This window comes from Phalacrocorax carbo, chromosome 9 (genome assembly GCF_963921805.1).
Source record: "Phalacrocorax carbo chromosome 9, bPhaCar2.1, whole genome shotgun sequence".
In the NCBI taxonomy this organism is placed as follows: Eukaryota; Metazoa; Chordata; class Aves; order Suliformes; family Phalacrocoracidae; genus Phalacrocorax; species Phalacrocorax carbo.
This window is the reverse complement of record NC_087521.1, coordinates 34,802,782-34,822,990: the sequence shown is the minus strand read 5'-3', so window position 1 is coordinate 34,822,990 and position 20,209 is coordinate 34,802,782. Positions and strand designations below refer to the sequence as shown.

The window sequence follows — 20,209 nt, the reverse complement described above, 5'->3', positions numbered from 1 at the left end:
GCTTGGAGGAAGGTCTGCCTGCAGAGCCCAGTTCCTCGGCTCTAATTACAGGAATGGGTGGCTTTTTCCTTCTCAGGCTGAAAAATTGGCCCAAAACCCTGAGAAGCCACAACACAAACGTCTGACGCTGTTCCACATGGTCTTCAATGAACAAAAACCCTCTTGAAATTAGCCCTTGCCTACCAAAATAGGCAACACCACTTTAAAAAGGAAGAGAGAAGAAAAAAAATCCCGAAACCCAGGGCTTCACAGGGAAATCACTTGCAGCCTCAGAGTTTCGCTAAGCACGTTGCCGTGCCTGCCAGCCCAGCCAGTGTTTGGTCCATGATAAAGCCAGTTTTGCCCGGGGAGATGGCAGCCCCACAGGGATGCTCCGTGCTGCTCCGTCCCTGCGGCACTGCGGTCTGCATCTGCCTCCTGCGATGGGGAGCCCCGCACACCGGGATGCTTGCGTCATCGCCATCACTCCATCCTCTTAATATTTTTCCCCTGGGAATATTAAGGCGAGATTGGTTTGAAGCTTGAGAGTGCTTCGGACTGCTGGTAATTTAGCACATTTTTCCCTAGGATGCAAAACATCCAAGCTCATCTCAAAGGCGTTATATTTAGCAGCATCTATATATATTTAGCTGCTGGGTTGCAGCTGACCCTGACCTGGAGGCCACGAGGAGCTTTCTTGCAAGGAAACACGGTCTGGCATGGGCTGAGCCCAACGCCTACGGCCGTTCAGAGCTGTGGTAGAGGAGCAAAGAGGCAACACCAGCCCGCTTATCATGGGGAGGACTTTGATCTGCTCTGGCCCCCGTCCCACTGGATACCCAGGTGGAAGGAGCCAGACCAGGCAGTGCCTTTGCAGAGTGCTTGGTGGGTCCCTGGGGAGCGCATAGCTCTTCCACCGCCTAAATGAGCCTGTGGCTGGCAGGAAAACACTTCTAAACCAGAAGTGGGATACACTTACAAGTTGCAGGGGATCCGTGTGCCAGCGTGGCTTGCACTTTGGAGTGGTGGTTTCCTCTCTTTGTTCGGCCGGCTCGCACTGCCGTGGCACTCAGAAAGGCAGGCGTGCCTCTGGCCGCCTCCTGGAAGCTTATCTTACCCTAGAAGAATATATGAGATTTCCTTTTTAAATTAAAGCTTAATATTTTTGTAATTAAAAGAAAAAAAAAGGCTTGAGTGTAAGGTTATAAACTCGCACTTGTATTTCTTCTGCTGAAATTAAAGCACACATGGACCAGTTATTTTAGAAAGAGACTGAATAAATGGCTTGTCCCAGCGCATCCATCGGCAGCCCTGGCTTCACCTCGGACCATCCAGAAAACACACCGGCTTGTCAAAAGCAGGGAAGGAACTACACTAAACTGACACTTGGAAAATTATGAGCTACATCCGCTGTTTCAAGAAAGTGCTGCTTCAACAAGCAGCAGTGTTAGTAAATATGCACATTTATTAATTCCCTTTCTGAGGGTTACAAATTAAAAGGGGGAGAGATGTGTGCACACCAGGCAGGGGTACCAGCCCAGGGCTCACAGCGATCTTGTAGCTTGAGTGCTGGTGGAAAGTGGTATGAGGGTGTGCAAGAAACTGTGTTGCTCACTGGTGTCTATTGCAGCCAGAAAGGCTTAAGCAGAGCCTAAAGTTAGGCCACTGCTAAGACCTCTTAAATAATCTATGTCTGGTACCAAGAGTAGCTGGGGTGGTGTCAAAGAGCTGGTGACTTTTTCTGCTTGTAGCACCCTCCGCAGAGGAATTATCCCTACCGCCTCTCGTGAAGTTGTGTGAATTGACTCATAGTTCAGTAAAAATGCTTGTGGTTTAGTAAAACATGGTCTGTTGGACTCCAGCGTTGCATTATCTCAGGGAAAGAAGTGGAACTAATGTTTATATGTTGCACTGGATGATTTCTAATTGTTCCTGGCCATCCTGCAGAGTTCATTACTTCTCCTCCAGCCAACACCGGCTTCTAATGAGGGGGCATAAAATTAAGATGGAGTTTGCAAGGGTATTGCTGCTCAGGAAGGAATCTGGGCTGGATTTAAGATTTTGGTGGTGAGAGGATGGCTTAAATGCTGCAGGGTATCAGCTGCTGCGTACACCCTGTAAGAGGGGGCACTAATGCAGCAGCCCTTCGCCTCCTAGAAGGCGCCAATTAGCTCCTGGCCTCCTGCCCCATTCCCCTGCATCTCTCAGTCATTCAAAGGGCACAAATATTTCCTAAAACAGAGTTTTTCCTACAACAAATCTGGGGTGGCTTCTCCCCCCCTGGGGCATGGAACCCCAGGTGGGGGCAACAGGCACAGAAGGGGCTCTGGACTCTGCTGCTGTGACGCTCAGCCCTGGTGATCCATTTCAATTGATATATTGGTTTTGTCCCGTGTTTCCACCCCTTTTCCTTTTTTTTTCAGTGCTAAGTATTTTTCTCCTGGGAGGATGATGTGGCATCTCCAGGGCCCCCTTACAGTGCTGCTTTTGGGGTACAATTGCAAAGCCAAGAGCTGAAATAGCTTGGCCAAGACCTTCTTAAATCCATCTATTTCCCTGTCAGGAGGCACCACAACTTTATGAAATGTAGCGCCACTCTGAAAAATAATCCCGCATCCTCATTGACATCCTTTTCTGCCAGGAGACTACTGGAAGATATTTCTATAGTTATTTAATGGGAAGGGAACAAATTCTTCACCATAAGCCATCCCCTTGCTTCCCAGCGCAGCATGGTGTTACTGTTATGTGCTGGGAGAAGAAAACACTTTCAGATATAGGAACAATTTAGATGTTGCAGAAATCCACAGGGTTTTGGCTTCATCCATCAGCTCTGTGTGGCACCAGCTGCTTTTTACAGGTGCTTAATAAATGCAAACGAGCTCTGGCGTTTTTCTCTCCCCTCCGTTTATAACCCCACTACTTGCTCATTTTCATTCCACTTCTGGTCAGCAGAGATGGCTTTGATGGCAGGTTTTCCCCTGGGCTTTAGCTGGGAATTAAACCTGGCTTAAGTTTCACAGCATGGTACACCTGGCTGGGGGTCCTCCACCAAGACTCATTTCTATTTGGAAATAACACATGGAGGAGCCGTGAGTGGTTTTGATGAACTCCTACTAAGGCAAAAAAGGGGGTCAGGGAGCTTCAGTGCATTGGTGCCTTAGGAGGAAAACCAACAAGAATGATGAATTCCCCCTAGGTTTTGTACAGAGTTAAGAAATTTGATTTTGAAAGGAAAACTGAAAAGTTTTTTGCTTCAGTTTCATTTGGGCTGAAAGGTCATTTTAACCCCTCTGCCCTCAGATTTCCCTGGAGCAGAAAATCTGCTTTTCATTTCATCTACCCCGCAATGAAGCTTACAGCAGCTAATTTGGGGAAATTAGTGTCTTTCTGCAGGGTTTGCTCTTGTCTCTAGAAACGAGTCCTTTTTAACAGACCAGTGCGGATGTTTTCTCAGCCATCACGACGTGAACCCCACATCTGTACCCAGGGGCACGTCGAAAGTAGCAGCGTTGGCTTGGGTTTGGTGTGACCCAGAAGAGCCTTCCCATAGCGCTGGATCCAGAACTTGTCCCGGTTATCGCAGCAGCTGATGAGACACGGCTCGGCTGACCGACAGCTAAATCCAGAGTTTTTTTGGTCTCAGTTATCAGGAAACAGCCCCTGTGAAGTTCAATTAATTTCACTGAGAGTAACCGCAAGAAAACATTAAACAAATGTTTTACATCCTAAATCTGTACATTAAAATACAATAACTGCATTTATGGTTTAGCCAGCAGCTTAGTGGCTTTGTGAATTATGGAATTTGAATTTTGTTAAGCCAACAGACCAATCTTTTCATTTATTTTTCATTACAGGAAACAGAGATAGTTTGTCCATATCCATCTTTTCCTCTAAATACCGTGTATTACCCCCACTAACCCTAGAAAAAGATATCTAAATCTTTAAGGAGTAACTAAAAATGAATGAGACGGTATGGAAGAAGGGCAGCGAAAAACTGAGACCATTCAGTAAAATTTACATTTAAAAATCTATTCAAGTTGCAACACCTACCAAAAAGTGTCAGAAAATCTAAGATTTGGGGTTTTAATACTTTAGCATGTGTAAGACATACTTCTCTATTTGACTGAAAGGCAAGTAAATACCCACCCATTGTAAAGCCTTTCTTGAGAAATAACTCCAAATCACAGGAGCTGGTGCATCCCTCTTTTCCTAGCGGTGTTAGACTTATTTGTTAAAAACTAATTTAACTTGGTGGTATTAAAATTTCAGCCAGGAAATAGAAGCCAATGGGAAAAGCAAATCCAAAGCTTTCCAAAGATAATTTGGGGGGTGGGGGGGACGGACTCAGCATTACCTCTTTGTTGTGGGTATATTTTTACCATCGCTTTGGGCATTTGCTTTTGTGGAGGTTTAAAAGGTGTGTGCTTGGAAGCGCCCGTGATGGGTGGCTGAGCTGGGGTGCTCGGCTGAGTGCAAGAGCTTGGTAGGACTCCCCAAGGCTTAGACATTTCTGTGGATGATAGGTACCTCCACAAAGACACGAGACAGATGTGTAAATGCTCGGTGCTTCGGGGCATAAGCCAAGTCCTAACCCAAAGGGAGAGACAGAGAGGCTTCCCCGGGGTCTGTGTGAGGACATTCCCATCCTGGGGATTTTTATGCCTTTCCCAAGAAAGTCAGGGGTCCGGATGATTTTTGCAGGGCGAGTTTCATGGCCTCAGTGTAGTCGCTTGAAAATTCCCATTACACCTGCAGTAGCAGCAGTGGTTTCCCTGCAAGGGAGACGGCCACCCGGGCTCCAGGGTTGATGAGAGGCAGCAGCCAAGCACCCAGCATGGTTCTGTGCTCAGGTTTGCTGTCGGTACGTGACTCCGCACAGGGAAAACCTCCAGAGCTGCTCGATTAGTCTTTTTTCCCCTAGAGGTGCAATCCATGCAACAGCTTTCCGTAACCAACCCGACGTAGCTCATGTAACCCCCTCTCCTTGCAGGTACTCCTGTCCTCTTTGCTCCCTGGGAGGCAAAGCCGAGAGCTCAGGGCAGGGCTCAGGTAGCTGCGGGCACCGCGAAGCCATCAGCGAGGCACCGTGGCCAACCAGCACGCATTTTATGATTTCATTTAATTTTTTTTTCGGGGACTCTGCTGCATCCCGGGCCGCGAGGGGGGAATAACCTCTTTGATTTTATTTTTTTTTCAGTTCTCTCAGGCCAGACACACCACAGCCCTTTGAAACGCTCTGTGTCCCTTACCCCACCCATGAATGTGCCAAACCAACCTCTAGGACATGGATGGATGTCTCATGAGGACTTACGAGCTAGAGGACCCCAGTGCATCCCTTCCGATCATGCCCCCCTGTCTCCACAAAGCAGTGTAGCCTCTTCGGGAAGTGGTGGGAGTGAACATTTAGAAGATCAGCCTTCCGCTCGTAACACATTCCAGGAGGAAGGGAGTGGGATGAAAGGTGAGTGAAAAACCAGACGCCTCCCCCCCGCCAGCACCCAGAGGCAGGAGGGGAAAAGCCGTTTGCCCAGCAGCGCGGGGCTCGGTTGGCGGTTTTGGGCGAGAGTTCTCATAACCAAACGGGGCTTTTCAGCGTTTCTTCCTGGCTTAGGAATTTAGGTTAGGGGAAGAAGTTAGGTTTTCTTTTAAGCAGCAGCTGGCCCTGATCTGATGTCTTACGGCTGGGTGCCGGTGGGCTGGTTTTGCCCCCAAATCCTGCAAGCTGCCAGCTTCCCAAAAAGCTGGGGTTTTTTTCATAGCCTGTGGCTTTTGGCTGCAAGTAGTGCTTTTTTATCTATCCTGTTATTTTTTTAATTACGGTGAAAAATAGCTTAGCATAGGTTCAGCGAGCCACCAGTGATTTACCATTAGGGTGTTCGGTACCCACCAAGTATTTGGGGAAGTTTTGGCTTCGGATATTTGTTTGTAGCAAATTTATCCTGTGTATTTCAGTCGTTTTTCCCATTACACCTGCATTTCACAGAGACTCTTAGGGTTAAATAGATGTGGTCCTGTTGGTAAACAAAGCAGAAACGAAACCTTATTGTTGCAGTCAAAGATGGAGAGCAAACTTGAGGCTGTAGAGGAATAAATAGATAAAAACTGGGCAAACACATAGGCTGTATATTCCAGTTAACAGACAAAATGACTGAAAACAAACCCGCAGCTATCAGAGACTGATTTAAACAACTGCAATTTTCATTAATCCAAAGCAACTCTATTCTGTAAAGACCGATCATGTAACAGAATAAGGAAACAATCATATTTTTTAAATAGTCACAAGGTCTGATTTTATTCCAGTTGCAGACAAATCTAGATACATATAAACCTCTGTAACATGTGATTGTGTTTGACTTGTCACTGTATGACTTTGATGTGCACGAAGTAAATGCATGAAAGAACCCCTGAGACAGATGCTCGGGCTCAGCCCTCTCCCTGGCTGGACTTTGCACCATAGCGTTGCTCTCGGGTGGGGGCGATGGGCTGTAGATGTGAAGGGAGAGTTATATGAGCGCGACGGCCTCGCAGAGCCAGGCTTTACTTCTCAGTGGCTTCGCTTGCTGACGAACACCTAACCAGGTAGCACAGCCAGGGAGTGTTTCATCTCCAGCAGTGCTGCAGGCTCTGCGTACCTGTGGCTCCTGCTGCCTGCACAACCTCGCCGCAGACCGGCAGGCAGGCTCGGAGGGATCACTGTGAGCATGTTGAAGACTAAGCTGCAATCAACATGAAGGGTCCCCAAGGCTTTCCATGCCAGATCCTGCAGTCTGTCAGATCAATAGACCCTTTTTGGGAGCTGGTGGTGCAGAGGCGTCTATCTAATATTATATTTGTCCAGGTTTCTGCTGATGGGACTGGGGAGGAGAGCATGGGGAGCTTGGGTCCCTGTGACCCACAGCTGCAGCTCTGGGACCTGTGTGAATAGAAATATTCCAGTGCGATGCAATCGATCTGTATGGCCAAATCTGCAATACCCAAAGGCGCTATTGCCCAGGCTATCCATGAGCAATAATCAATTAAAGAAACTCCAGATATTAATACAGCCTGTTGCTGCTGCACGCAGCCCTCGCCAGAGAGTTAGCTACCCTTCCTCGGGCCGTCCCTTCCCGGGCATCCTCCTTCTCTCGAGGAAGGTTTGCAAACATCTAAACCTGATTCCCCCCATTGCTGAGTCAGCCAGTTGGCTTTTGTCCCGCTGTCCGGGGACGTGCAAAACAGATGTCTGCAGCCTCTGGTGTCTATGGCTGCCGTGTCCTCCCCCCTCCGCTGTATTTTCTTCAGACTGAACCAACCCAGTTTCTTCCCAGATGGTGTTTTCTAAACTTGAGGTTGTTCTTGCTTCTCTCCACTGGGTTTTTTCCAGAAAGTCCATATTTTATTGAAGGTGCGTTGCCCAAAACTGGGCTCGGGAGCAGAGCAGAGACTTGCTTGCCGTACAGACAGCGTTCCTGTGGCTGTATAGCTCATCGGCCTCAAATAACACACCACCGCAGGCTGCGTATGACCCCTTGTAGCCCCACAGCTTTCCTCCAAAAAAAAGTACTGCCCGTTCCCTGCCCTCGGTTCGTGCCGGTTCTTGTTCCTACAGAAACGCACAACTTTGTGCATTTTTATTGGGTTGCATCTTATTTCATCCAGACCGGTTGCTCGGTTTGCCAAGTCCCTTCTCTGAATTGCAGCCACGTCTCCCCAAGCGCCTGCAGGCTCTTGCGGCTTGGTGTCACCCACACCTCCGGTTGGCTTGTTCCTTCTTTAACACCCTCCACAGCATCCAGGAGGGTAGTGGGGAAACCAGACCCACGAGAGCCCCCTGTCCACTATGGCTTAGCAGTTCATGTCCCCTAATGTCACCTATTTCTCTCCATCTATCTTTGTGCTGAAGGAAAAGCGCCCTTTGGCTTTTTCCCAGCCCCTGGTTTCTCCGGGGGAGATGTGGACACTTTGTTCCTTGCGGAGCCCATACATCTGTCTGTCTGTCCCTTCCTGGGGCACAGCTCGGGGTGCAATGGGAGGAGGGTTTGGGTAGAGCTGGGGGTTTCTGCTGTGAGTACGTCCATGGCTCAGCATGGTGTGCCATAAGGGCACTTCCAAAGATGTCCTGAGTATATATTGGCCTGTTTGTGTATATATATATGGCAGGATGAATTGTTTTCCTTCTAAATTTCCATGCCAGCAGCCAGATACACATGTGCCAGCTGCACTCCAGCGTTTAATGCATATAGGGGACAGTGTATGTGAGCAGCATGGAAGTCCTCATTTTGCTGCTTGCATGAGACGCAGCATTTCTGACAGCTGTGCCATGACTTGGCAATTAGCTCCCGGTAATTGGTGATTAAAGAGTAGCTCCTTGGGCGGGCGGCTCATTGCTCCGTGGGGAACGTGAGGAAGTTTGACTTTTCAAAGGACCGTGAAATCACCTTAGATGACCTTGCACCTCCAGGGTGCCACTTCCCCTTGGGAAGGGGGAAAGCCCCACCACCGTCCCTCTGTGTGCTGGGGTGGTTCCTTCTCCCCAGCCCACTCCTGGGATTGCCATCCCCGCTGGCAAGGGGGCTCTGGGATCGTCTTAGCTCCCCAAAATTAGGAGGGGGTCCAGGGAGGCTGATGCAAAGGGATAGAAGAGCTGCTTCTGCACTCTGACCCTCTGCAAAGGTTGGAGATGGGGTTTCACAGGGTTTAATGTCTATATGAAGTTACACCTGTCTTCTGAAAGTATCCCTGTGGGCTTTGCCATCGGCACGGACGTGCGCCAAAGGCAGACATCCCCAGGGAACAGGTCAACTTCTAATGTGTCATCACTAAAATGGTGTGGTTTTCTGTTAAAATTAAGTGGGGAGTCAAGCCTGCCAGTCCCACGCTGGAAACGGGGCTTTCTGCTAATAGCTTTTAATTTTTTTAAACAGAAGATCAGTTTAAGAGGCCTCTGGTAGCAGGTTTTAGGACTGTTGCACGTCAGGACTTTTTGAAAAAGGCAAAGTTCAGCCTGTCTGTGGACAGTAAGTGCTTTGCCCTCATGTTTGGTGTGGGGTTGACCTCCTTCTGTGCAGCATTTGAGGAATTTCATCAAAATGCAAATCCCGATGTGTGTCAGAGAATGGAGAGTGAGAGCAAAACGCAGCATTTTGGGGCCATTTGCATTCTCTGCTTGGATGTGAGTGGGGTTTGGGGTCAGCCTGGGCAGTGGGCAGCAGGAGACTCCTGGCAGATGTAAGAATTGCCTTAGGGGACCAAACCAACAGTCCATCTGGTCCTGTCCCCTCCAGTGATGAGGTGTTGGCTTGGGAAGAGGTCTGTGACGATCCTTGACTTGCATCTGGCACTCGGCAGTGTGGGGCTTTCTGGACAGAGACCACCCATACTGTGGGATGTCCCAGCAGTGGGACTGCCCTCCTTGCATCGTCTCATCCCTTTCCGAAGCAAGTCTAGCCTCACACTTTGCAGTCAGGTCAGCTTAGAAGACCTTGGAGGATGGCTACATTAATGAAGGTTTTTGGACGTGACCATGAAGGTTGTCCTCATGCTGGCCTTGGGGGTGGTGAGCAGAGCACCAGCACCCACAGCAGCCCTCGCCTGGCAGCAGAAGCACATAGTGGCTAGAAATCCCTCCCAAAAATGTTGCAAGCCTCCATTCCTCCTCCCCTCTCTGTGGGAACATTGGAGGAGCCCCATCGGCGCAGCCCTGCCACTGGCCATCGCTCCTTCCCCTCGGGCTCTCCTGTGCCATCAGCCCCTGCCCACCGTGGGACGTGGGGTTCACCACCCTCTCGACGCATACCCCTCACATTGACTTAGGAATGATCAAAGAGAGGGGAGATGTTGCTGTTAATTTGTATTTATCCCCAAAAGAGACACTTCCTGAGCCTCCGCCTGCTCTCTCCATTCAAGGTGCGGGGTTTCGTGCTGTTTCAGGCTGAAACACTGGTTTTTCACTGGTACGTCACCCAGTGTGGGTTGAGGCAGGGCTCCCGGGTGTCTCACTCGTGGGGAAGGGGACAAGGACTAATGGGTGAGGGTGTTGCTGGGAGCGGAGCCTGTGAGCTCAGCAGGCTAAAGCAGAGCTGTTGTAGGTGCTAAATAAAGCAGGTCCCAATTTGGCACAGCGTTTGAAGCCTTTAGGACACAAAGCAAAAAGGTCATCACGGGCACGGTGGTGTGCTGCAGCACAGGTCTCTGCAGCCCCCCCCCCCCCTTATGGGGTGTCACCGTGGGCCCCCCAAACCTGGAAAACCCTGAGTAGCTGCTGAGCAGACTGGAGTGACGGGGGATTCTCTGTGGAGGACACCCCATCATGGGGTCCAGCGGGGTTTTGCATGTTGCAGAGGAAGGATCCCCCTCCCAGGTCCTTCCCTGTGAGGAGGATAAAAGTATTTTGGGGTACCCAGCCAGGCACAGATGCTACACTGCAGATAATGAGTGGGAAGGAAGAAGTCATTTCAGTCGGTGCATTTTAAGGTCCCAAGTCACCCTTCTGAAATGGGTTGCGGGACCATCTTCGATGGCACGTCATTTTTCCGTGCTCAGAAAAAAAAAGTCTCTTTATTTCTCTTAAGCGGACATTTAAATTTTCAGCACATACCATCTTCCTTCACGCCATAAATCAGTGTCTACCATCTGCAAAACAGCCATTTGCTCATCCTAAGCTCGACCACACTGTTAGCTTCAGCGATTCCCACGTTCTCGGGAAAAGGGCAGCGAGGAGCTTGCCGGTGCAGTGGCGCAACGCCGGCTCCTTGTGGCTAATTCCCAGCGGCTCAGCCGCAGAAACCCAGCCTCTGAGGACGTGCCCTCATCATGGGGTTGGTTCCTCCTACCGTCCATATCCACAGCACTATGTCCTCCAAAAGGTCCGCGAAGTTCAGTAAGGTGTCTGAAGCACCGGTGGGATGGTGGATGGCACCTAACCAGCTCCTTGTGTTGCTGTTGATGCTATCGCGTGTGATTAAGCGGTGTCGTGAGCTCAACAGGAGCTCTCATCTCCTTACCTTTGTGCTGCAGATGTCCCAGCCTGGCTGAAGAGCCTCCGGCTGCACAAGTACGCCGCCCTCTTCTCGCAGATGACGTACGAGGAGATGATGGCCCTCACCGAATGCCAGCTCGAGGCACAAGTACGTCCCACGTCAGTCGTGAAGGGATCAGCCGTGGTCCCGGTTCTTGTGCGGTCGGTAGATGAGACACCTCCAACACCTCATTTTGTGTCTTCACGTGGAAGGCGTTTTGCCCACAGGTGGTTGGAAAGCAAGCAGAGAAAGGAGAATTGGTTCTTGGGGGGTGAAATAAACCACACTGAACTTGAAAACAGCCTTGCCCCAGACTTCTTACTGGAGTCCCAGCATGAAAGTCCCATCACTAGGAGCTGCGCTTGGGCTTTTGTCCGGTTGGGATTAAGTTTAGGAGTTTCAGGGACACAGTCTGCAGTACCCAGCTCCTTTAAAGTCAGTGGGTTTTTGGTGGTGAATTGCCTTGTTAACCTTTGAAAATGTCCCTTCTTTCAGGTTTATGTATGCATTAACCTCGGAGTGACGAGGGCCGGTCGGCACCTTTGCTTTCACTGTTTGTGATGTACCAGGGAGGGACAGACTAGCTGGAAATCTCTATCTTCAGCAAGTCTCTAAGTGATTTTCTATGTCCCCTGGTAATCCCTGCGCTCAGAAATGTGATTAATTTATAGCAGCACTTTTCGTTTAGGGGAGGAAGGATTTGGGCTGACCGGGCTGTCCTGTGGAAATGTTAACGCCACATTTTGTGCTGGTTTTTGCAGAACGTTACCAAAGGTGCAAGACACAAAATAGTCATCAGTATCCAAAAGCTAAAAGAAAGACAAAACCTGCTCAAATCTTTAGAAAGGGTAAGTAATGGCAACTGCTTTTGTATTTCCTCTTTTTCAAGAAGCCAGGAATTAAGTCTGGGGTGAAGAACTCTTCAGTTACTCTTCAGTTGTTGGCATCTTTTGCAGAGAAATCTGTTTCTGGCTTCACCGCATCCAAACGGTGTCTCAAACAGCTCTGTACCAGATGCAGGTTTTATTTGGGGCTGTCTTTTGCAGAGTGGGTCCTAATCCGTCTCCGGCACTCACGCAGCTGGGATGGATATAACCTGCAGCACTGGTACAAGCCCTGCCCAGCCTCAGGGTGCTCAGAAACACCTGAGCTCCAGGTGATGGAGGGCGCCACCCCAGCGACACTGATGGGAAGGTGGTCACCCATCCGCTGAACCGTGGTGCAGGACCAGCTCTAGCTGCACTGGCTGGGCAGAGCCTTTAACCCCTGGTTATCCCTCGGCCACTCGATTAACTCTCCCATCTCGACGCCTCCATGCACAGCAGTCCTCACAGGGACCTCTGAGCCCTGCCCCACCTCTCTGTCCCCAAAAAGAGGTAGGATTCCCCGGTGTCTGTCAGGTCAAGGCCCACCGCGCTTTTGTGGCACATCGTATGGGCAAGCTGTTCCCAGATAAAAAGCCCAGACACCCACGTCAGTGCCTGAACAACAGCTTGAATTTCCAAGGAGAACAAATAGAAACTTCTTTGTCCCTTCAACAAAAGCTTAAATTCTGCAGCAGTGGCTGTCAGAGAAGCACCAGCAGTGCAGACTGGCTGGGAGCAGCTTACCCAACCTCTCGCTATTTATTATCGCAATACTATATTATATTTAATTGCACCGTCTTCAAACAGCAACTTGCAGAGCCTCCCACTAGGGGCTTTTAAATACTTATGTGGTGTGTTGCTATTTATTGGTGTTTTCGTTAGCTCACTGCTTCACTATTTATTTATAATATGGGATTGTACTCAGAGTATGGCAGGAGCTAATAAAGCCGTATTTACCTCCGTATATTAATAATAACTATTAAATCCAAGAGACAGCCCGCTGGATTGAGCTTGCTTTGGTGATACGTTTTCCAGGCAATTGCACAGCCTCTTCCCCCGCTTCTCTGCCTGGGTTTTGAAATATGGTATTGATTGACTGGCGCGGTGCGGGAGCTTAAGCCCAGTTCAGCTGACACAACCGGCCATGCATGCTGTAAAATACAGGAGATAAGTGGCAGGCACTGCTTTTGAGCCCTCACGGGGTGGGTTTGGGCTGTGGGGCTGTGACCGTGTCCCACTTTGCTGTGGCTCAGAGCTGCCTGTGAGCTGCTTTACTTGGGAGGAGACGTTTCTGGTTTTCCAGGCTTCCCATCCAATTTCTTTTTGCTAAACAAGAGCATGTGTGGGACTTGATTTTTCTGGGCAGTGTCTCGCTGCTAAAGATTGCTGCTTTCTTGGAAAGAGCTGCTCCACCCCTCTCCACCAGTTAGCAGAATAGGATTATTTCCCCCAAAAACAGTGCCCAGCAGACTGATGCCAGGTCTTCAAGAGACGTGGAGCTGAGACGTCTGAGAGCAAACTGGGGTGCAGCAGGAATTAGGGTGAACAACCATTTCAGGGCTTCGGCTGGCTCGCATGCAGCCTGTGTGGCCACTTTGTGTCTCTTCCCTAGGCGCAGCCAGGACTCGCTCCAAAAGCTGCCTCTTTCCAAGCGGTGTCCCACGAGCCAGACCCTGTAGGAGCTTGCGATGAGCTGTTCTGGTCCAGGCTACATTAAAAACAGAATGCAGTTATTTCCCATCAGTGAGATGAAGATCTGACCGTAGAGAGGGAGTTCTTGATCCCCACTGTAACCAAGAGCAAAGCTGGGGGTGTACCCAAATTCTCTCCCTCATGGGTGGACCTCCCCCAGGGTCTCCATGCTCCATGTTTTTGTTATAGGGATATAAGTTCACCTGCAGGCTCGTGGTCTCCCCTTCTGCTGCAGGATGGGCCCCTGCATCCCAGCGTGGTCCTGGACTTTATAATGGTCATTGCAGGGCATAAGGATGCTATCACAGGATCTTTGGGGCAGAGCAGTTAATGGAGAGCCAGGCCTGAAGGCAGTGCTGGAAACTGGAGACAAACCCACATTAAAAAATACAATTCAAATTAAATAGGGCTGAAAGGTCACCATTGTGGGATTGCTGGGGAAGAAGCAAGATACCCACTGGTCTGGGCATTGACATCTCACAGGCTCAGCCACTCTTATGGGGTTTGCATCTTCCTGGTGGAAATCTGGAAACGATGAAGCTGGATTGTTGCTGGATTTGGGTCCCAGTGGTTGACGGGGCACGTTTGTCTCAGGGGATTCAGGTCTGAGCACATCCCTGGATAATCAGGCACAGTCCCTGCAGCAGCTCCCCACTCCCCTGATCTAAGCAACAGACTCGGTGAGTGAAACGTGGCTGTTGAATATGGGCTGCAGCAGGATCCTGGGGCAGGAGTGAGGCCATCGGCTTTGCTGGGGATTTTCTGGGGGTAACAGTAGGGGTCTGGTTCACAGCTGAGGTCATGGTGTCCCTGCAGAGACAAAGCCTCTTCTCTCTCCTTGAATCCGCAGGACATCCTGGAAGGTGGCAACTTGCGTGTCCCGCTGCAGGAACTACACCAAATGATTCTCACCCCCATCAAAGCCTACTCTTCCCAAAACTCGAGTACGGAGGAGCACGGCCGGGACGTGGACTCGCATCACCCTTCCTCCCTGATCAGCTCAGACAGCCAAGGCTCTGACTGCAAGGACTCTGCCGCGGGGGGGATGCAGCAGCACCATTTGCCGGGATGCGAGGGGGAGTCAGGGGGGGCCCCTTTGCCTGAAGGCGACCTGCCCGGACAGTTCACCAGAGTGATGGGGAAAGGTGAGCGGCTGTCACTTGTTATTGGCATCCTCGCTAGGGAGAGCTGCTTCGGGGCAGGGTGCCTGCGGTGGCAGTGCTGGCAGCAGCCTTCCCCCGAGCTCCTGCAAGCCGCAGTCCTAGGGGCGATGTTTTTTTTGAGGCTCCATCATGCTGTGGTAAGAGGTAAGAGTGTGGGTGGGGAGGAGGGCAGTGATTTTTGGGAGAAGCAGCAATGAGATGGGCTGCCCACCCCAGGTCAGAGGTGGATAGCATCCTCTCCCCGCCCCAGGTCAGGGGCAGATAGCATCCTTTCCCTTCCCATTCACAGCCTGGGGGGCATCCCGCCAGTCCAGAGGTGTTTTCAGCAGCATGCCTTGGACTTGCTCTGCTTGCTCGGGGGTAGCAGTGGTTCAGGGGCTGGGCGTGACCCATCTTGAGTGCAAATCAGCTGGGTTCAAGCCCCTTTTTAAGCCCCAACTTAGATGCAGGGCATCCAAAATACTCAGGTGCCGTTCCATGCCTGATGTGGGACGCATGACTTTGCATGAGGATTAACATACTGCGAGGTGCACAGGAGGGATGTGAGGCAGGGACCGACCTCCTGTGCCATATGCAGGGCTCTTGGAGCAAATTTGTATGAGCTTGGATGTGTCCTAACCCCCGTCAGCGGCACCTGAGGTGTCGGTGCTGGCTGCATGATCTCCCTAGGGAAGAGGGGAGGGGAGCCTCACCCACAGGCTCGCACAGGAGACCAGGAACAGAAGGAAACTCATTGGGATGCCACAAAGAAATATCAGCCCTGTCCCTATTTCAGACCTTTTTTGCAAAAAATAGATGAGATCTTTTCTATATAAAAACTTGGTGCAAAATTTCTCACCAGCTAATTGACTGCATGCACAGACAAATGTGGGTTTCTGGCCCCATTTTAAACCCGCTGATGAATTCAGCCCATGACAAATGCCTGCGTCACGCACAAAGCTGTACATATGGCACAAGGCTTGCCAGGACAAGGTGTCCTCCTGGACCGCAAGGGATCCCTGCCCGGGGGTTATAACAGGAGAGACTCATTTATCCATGAGCTTATTTTCACTTGTCTTTACGGCATTAATTCCAGAAGAGGTTAAAATCCATCGAGAAAGGTGGGAATCCGTTTGCAGTGGGGACAGAGTTTAGCCACGGGAGCAGCAGCTCTCCCAGCACTGGCTCTTGCCTAGGAATAGGATGTAATCCTGTGCCCCTAATTTGCTCAGGTCTAATTTTGGTGACTCCAATGGTGTCACTCTGGATTTACACCAATGTAACAGAGAACAAAATCTGCCCCTAAATATAGGACGACACGGCAGGAATTGGGGAAGGGTGTTTTTCTTGCTCATGAGAAGACTCACCCGTGGGACAAGGGAAACGGGATGTCCAAGGTGTTCATGGACCCCCCTGGACCTCATCTTGGTGTCCCCATGCCCACTTCTCTTCTCTTCTCTTCTCTCTTTTTTTCCAGTATGCACACAACTTTTAGTTTCCCGACCCGATGAAGAGAATATAAGTTCCTATTTACAGCTCATAGACAAATGTCTAATCCATGAGGTGAGTCGTGACGGATCAGCTCAAACTGTTGTTCTCATCACTTAGAAACTGTTTCCAAAGTGTCTGTTTATGTAAACCTTTTGGTTTCTAACACAAATATTTTTTGGGGGTATTAATAGTAATTCTGACAGAACAGGGCTGGAGCGGGCGGTGGCTCCAACGTGGTGCATGGAAATGCTGCTTCCCCCCACGCTTGCTTAATTGCCAAGACCTGGAGCTGGGAAATTCATCTGGCTCGTGACAGTCTGATCAGCAGCTGGATGAAAGCAAAAATCCTGGGATAAACGTGCAGACAGACCCGGCGATCCCTTGGCTGCCTCCTGTTTCGCAGCATGTGGTCTTGGGATTTTGCAACAGGGGCATCTGTTTCTGCTCCCAGCAGAGCTGCCTGTGCCAGGTGATGGCGTGGGATGGCCAAGGCTGTGCCGCAGGGCTCCGGCATGCTCCTGCTCGTGGCAGGGAGGGACGGCCGGCGACCCCGGTGTCCAGCAGCGTTTCATACCCATGCCGGCTGCACCTGGAAGACAAGCTGCTTCTCATCGCCTGCCCATATGGCAGCGGTCGGGGGAACATTGCACACCCTCTCATAGGAGCTGCAGGCTTTAAGCGTTTCTCAGTTATTTGTTTATAAAAAAACATGCTGTCAAAGCACAGAAGAATCTCCTCTGGAGAGGGCTGGTGGCTGCAAACCCCAAAATGTGCTGCATGCCACGTGGAAGAGGAGAGGCGGCTCGCAGCCCCTTGCCTCGCAGCTGAAGCCAGTGTCCGAGCCACGCTTGTGCAAAGGTTTGATCCACGCATCTCTGCAGGGCCGAGCACGGGGGATCTTGAATTGGGATGAAATAGTTGGATACTGGGCAAAATGTGAGTGCTTCAACATATTTTTTGGACTGTGCTCCCAGACACCTCTGTTGATCACAGTGGGGATTTCAGTGCATTTTGCTGGCAGCGCCTGCGGTGTCAGCTGACATTTGGCCCCATGAAATACGGGGTGGTGGCACCCGCTGTTTGGGTTTGCTGCAAAACAGGCTTAGAGCCATAGGTATGGTCTTCTTGGTGCTTTACACAGACACGGGCAGTGGCAAATAGCTGCCGGGGCTGGAGGGGAGAGCATGTCTGCTCCCAGTTGATCCCCTCTCAGTGAGCATCAGAGCCTGGAAATGGTGCCTGGACTTTCTGGATGGCTGAGCTGGGCATTGCTGGGGGAGCAGAGGCGTGAAGAGAGGCACGAGGATGGTGGCAGCAGATGCCCAAGGCTGGAGAGCAAAGCCAGGAAGACACAGAGCTGCAGAGGGGCTCATTTTCCAGGAGCGCCCGGGACAGACGTAGTGACGCAGTGTCACCCCACCGCTACCAGACGGTGTCCCTGGACCACCGTCTGTGTCGGCTCCAGTGTAATCAGCGCCAGGAGAGAGCATCTGCTCTGGAGGGTGGTTTGGAGCAATCAAGTCAGGTGCTAATTAGCCTCCAAATTGTCCTCCAGAGACCTCTGCTCCTCTCCGCCGGCAGCACGGAGACCTCGGGTGTCTAAAGTTAGCTGTGGTGGGCACATGGATGTCCCCATAACCTACACCGCCTGCCTGGACGTCTGGGGCGTTTCGGGAGGAGGTCTGTCCCCTGCGTGGGTGACCTTCGCAGGGAGCCCGAGCGGGTGGCAGGGCTCACCCCGGGTGACCTCCCGCAGAGGCTGTCGGCGCCAGGAACAGAGCTGAACTCTGCCCAGCCCTGAGAAGGAGAGTAGGATGCAGGATGCCACGAGCATCTCTGCTTTCCAAAGCCCAGCTTTTCCCACCCTGGCAGTGTTCTCTAGAGCCACGTCCAGGTGACAAGTGTCACCACCCGGCGGGGACCCTGCGGGGAGCTGCGCTCACACCCCAGCAGCAAGCGGGCAGCTGGGTGCCTGTGCTGCAGCACGAGCAGTGGGTCTGGGGGCTAGGAGGAAGCTTTGGGGAAGCCCTGCTCTGCCCAGGGGGGTTGGCAGCCTCGGGGATAGAGACTGGCCATCACTCTGGGACACAGAGGATGCTGCTGGAGCATTTTCTCTACCAGAGGTGAGTAAATCCTCGAGAGAAACCAGGGTTTCCCTCTGGACTTGCTCATGGGTCTCAGCTCACGCCACTGCCTGCTCCAGCTGCTTTTCTTTACACACACACCCGCACATGCATCCCTGCTCGCTTTGTCCAGGAAAATATTCACGTTTCCTATTTTTCTTCTTTGTTTTTTTTTTTTTTTTTTGGGACAGGCGTTTACAGAGATCCAGAAGAAGCGGCTGCTGTCATGGAAACAGCAGGTGCAGAAACTCTTTCGGTCTTTCCCTCGGAAATCCCTCCTGGAGCTGTCAGGCTATCGGCAGCAGAGGAGGTATGCTGGCTTTTGGGGAGGGATGGATGCGGCAGCTGGGGGAGCCCGGCCAGAGCATCTCGAGAGGAACCGATGTCTCCCAGCAGGGAGGGATGGACCCTGCCAGATTCAGAGCCGCATTTCAGGAGGGAGGAGGGTTGGAAAAGCTTCGGCAATAAAACGCCAGGCGTTGGCTGGGAAGGGAAAGCAGCAGTTAGTTTGCTTGCCTGTGTGGTCAGCGTCTACCCCACCGATTCCCACCACGTCTCTCTGGCTCCGAACTCGGCGCTTCCCAGGTGTGCAGCGTATCCCCGGCACTGGGCAGCCTCTGCTGCTGCCCCTTGTGTGTTACATCAGTGCTGGAGTTTCACCAAAAAGCCATCAACTGGCAAAAAAAGGCTTGAAGCCCGCAGATGGTGCAGAGCCAGGGGGGCTGCGGTCAGAAAGCTGGGTAGGGCTGTGTTGTGAACACCTTGTTTGCTCGCTTCCAAGGTGGTGCTGGATTTTGGGTGATCCTAGAAAGCGTTGGGGTTATGGCAAGAAGAGATATTTTTAGATCAGTTTTAACAATAACATCAGCCTTTTGTTTCATTCTGCTAAGTCTATTTTATTGCAATCTTGTGCAAGTTCTCTTTTTTTTCTCAAAAAGAAAGTGTTTTGGAGATAAGTGGGAGCATTGGGACAGCCACGCTGTGAGTTCAGAAGGAATGAGTGCAGAACCAGAGTGTTCCCCAGCGGAATGAAATGATGTATTTTAGAATGGAAAAAACCAAGCAGCTTCAATGCTCGCAGCAGGATCAGAAGCAGAATAGACAAGAGCAAAGGTTTCTGATGGACCCATTTGGTCTGGGCCGTCACTGGCACAGCAGTTTAGCTGCACACCCAGGCCGACCCCCGGCACGAGGTGGGGCTGCCAGCTCGAAACGGCTGCTCAGGATAGTCTCCAGTTTCCTCGCTGCTTTTGGGTTGCATTGCGCGTTTCTTCTGCTCCTGGGAAGCGGTGGGTGAGGAAGGAGCATGTGGCCAGTCCTGCTTTTCTCATGGGGATTTAATGGCAAGAACGTTTTTTGGACGAGGTTTAAAGGAACCCTGTCGTACTCCTGCCTAGTAAATTCATCCGGTTTGGGGATCGCAGTGTGCTCGTGTCGTCTGAAGCATGTTTGCAGCCACCCGCACAAGCAGGAGAGATGAGGGCTGGGAGGAAGATGAGCTGAAACATCTGCAAGGGTGATTAAGTGCTGGAGAAAGGCAGGGGGGAATGGGGAAGTGCAAAAGCAACTGCAGCTGTGGGTTTGCAGAGTGCTCCTCTCCTTGGCTGTGCTTAAACCCAGTAATGGCGTTGCGGTCCTGCTGCCCAGCTAATCGGGCAGAGACACCAAGCCAATGTTGCATGGTGAGGAGACCTGCGCTGCGCGTGTTTCCAAGGATTATTTGATGATTTTTGTGTCCTTCCTCTGGTTTTAAATGCAAAAATCCACATGGGGAGGGATGCTGGCGTGTCTGATCCCCCCCTCCGAGGAGTAAAGATGGTTTCGTGTCCAGAGATCAGCATCTCAAGATATTTGGGCTGCATGGTCTTGGGTCCAGATGGTTTTGCTCTGACCACAGGGAGCTGGATGAAGGTTTGCAG

The 20,209-nt window shown here is 51.1% G+C and overlaps 1 protein-coding gene across 4 annotated transcripts in view; it reads left to right on the top strand.

The window, feature by feature from the left end:
• SAMD4A (sterile alpha motif domain containing 4A) overlaps positions 1-20,209 on the top strand; it is a 108,317-nt gene that overhangs the window by 78,036 nt on the left and 10,072 nt on the right. For 2 of the 4 annotated variants that reach the window (XM_064461104.1, XM_064461103.1), the window contains exons 4-9: positions 5,177-5,440; positions 10,975-11,084; positions 11,738-11,824; positions 14,385-14,679; positions 16,154-16,239; positions 18,482-18,600. In XM_064461104.1, coding sequence (XP_064317174.1) covers positions 5,177-5,440; positions 10,975-11,084; positions 11,738-11,824; positions 14,385-14,679; positions 16,154-16,239; positions 18,482-18,600 — 961 coding nt within the window. The remainder of the gene's footprint in view (positions 1-5,176; positions 5,441-10,974; positions 11,085-11,737; positions 11,825-14,384; positions 14,680-16,153; positions 16,240-18,481; positions 18,601-20,209) is intronic. The other 2 variants (XM_064461106.1, XM_064461105.1) reach the window with 1 other exon arrangement.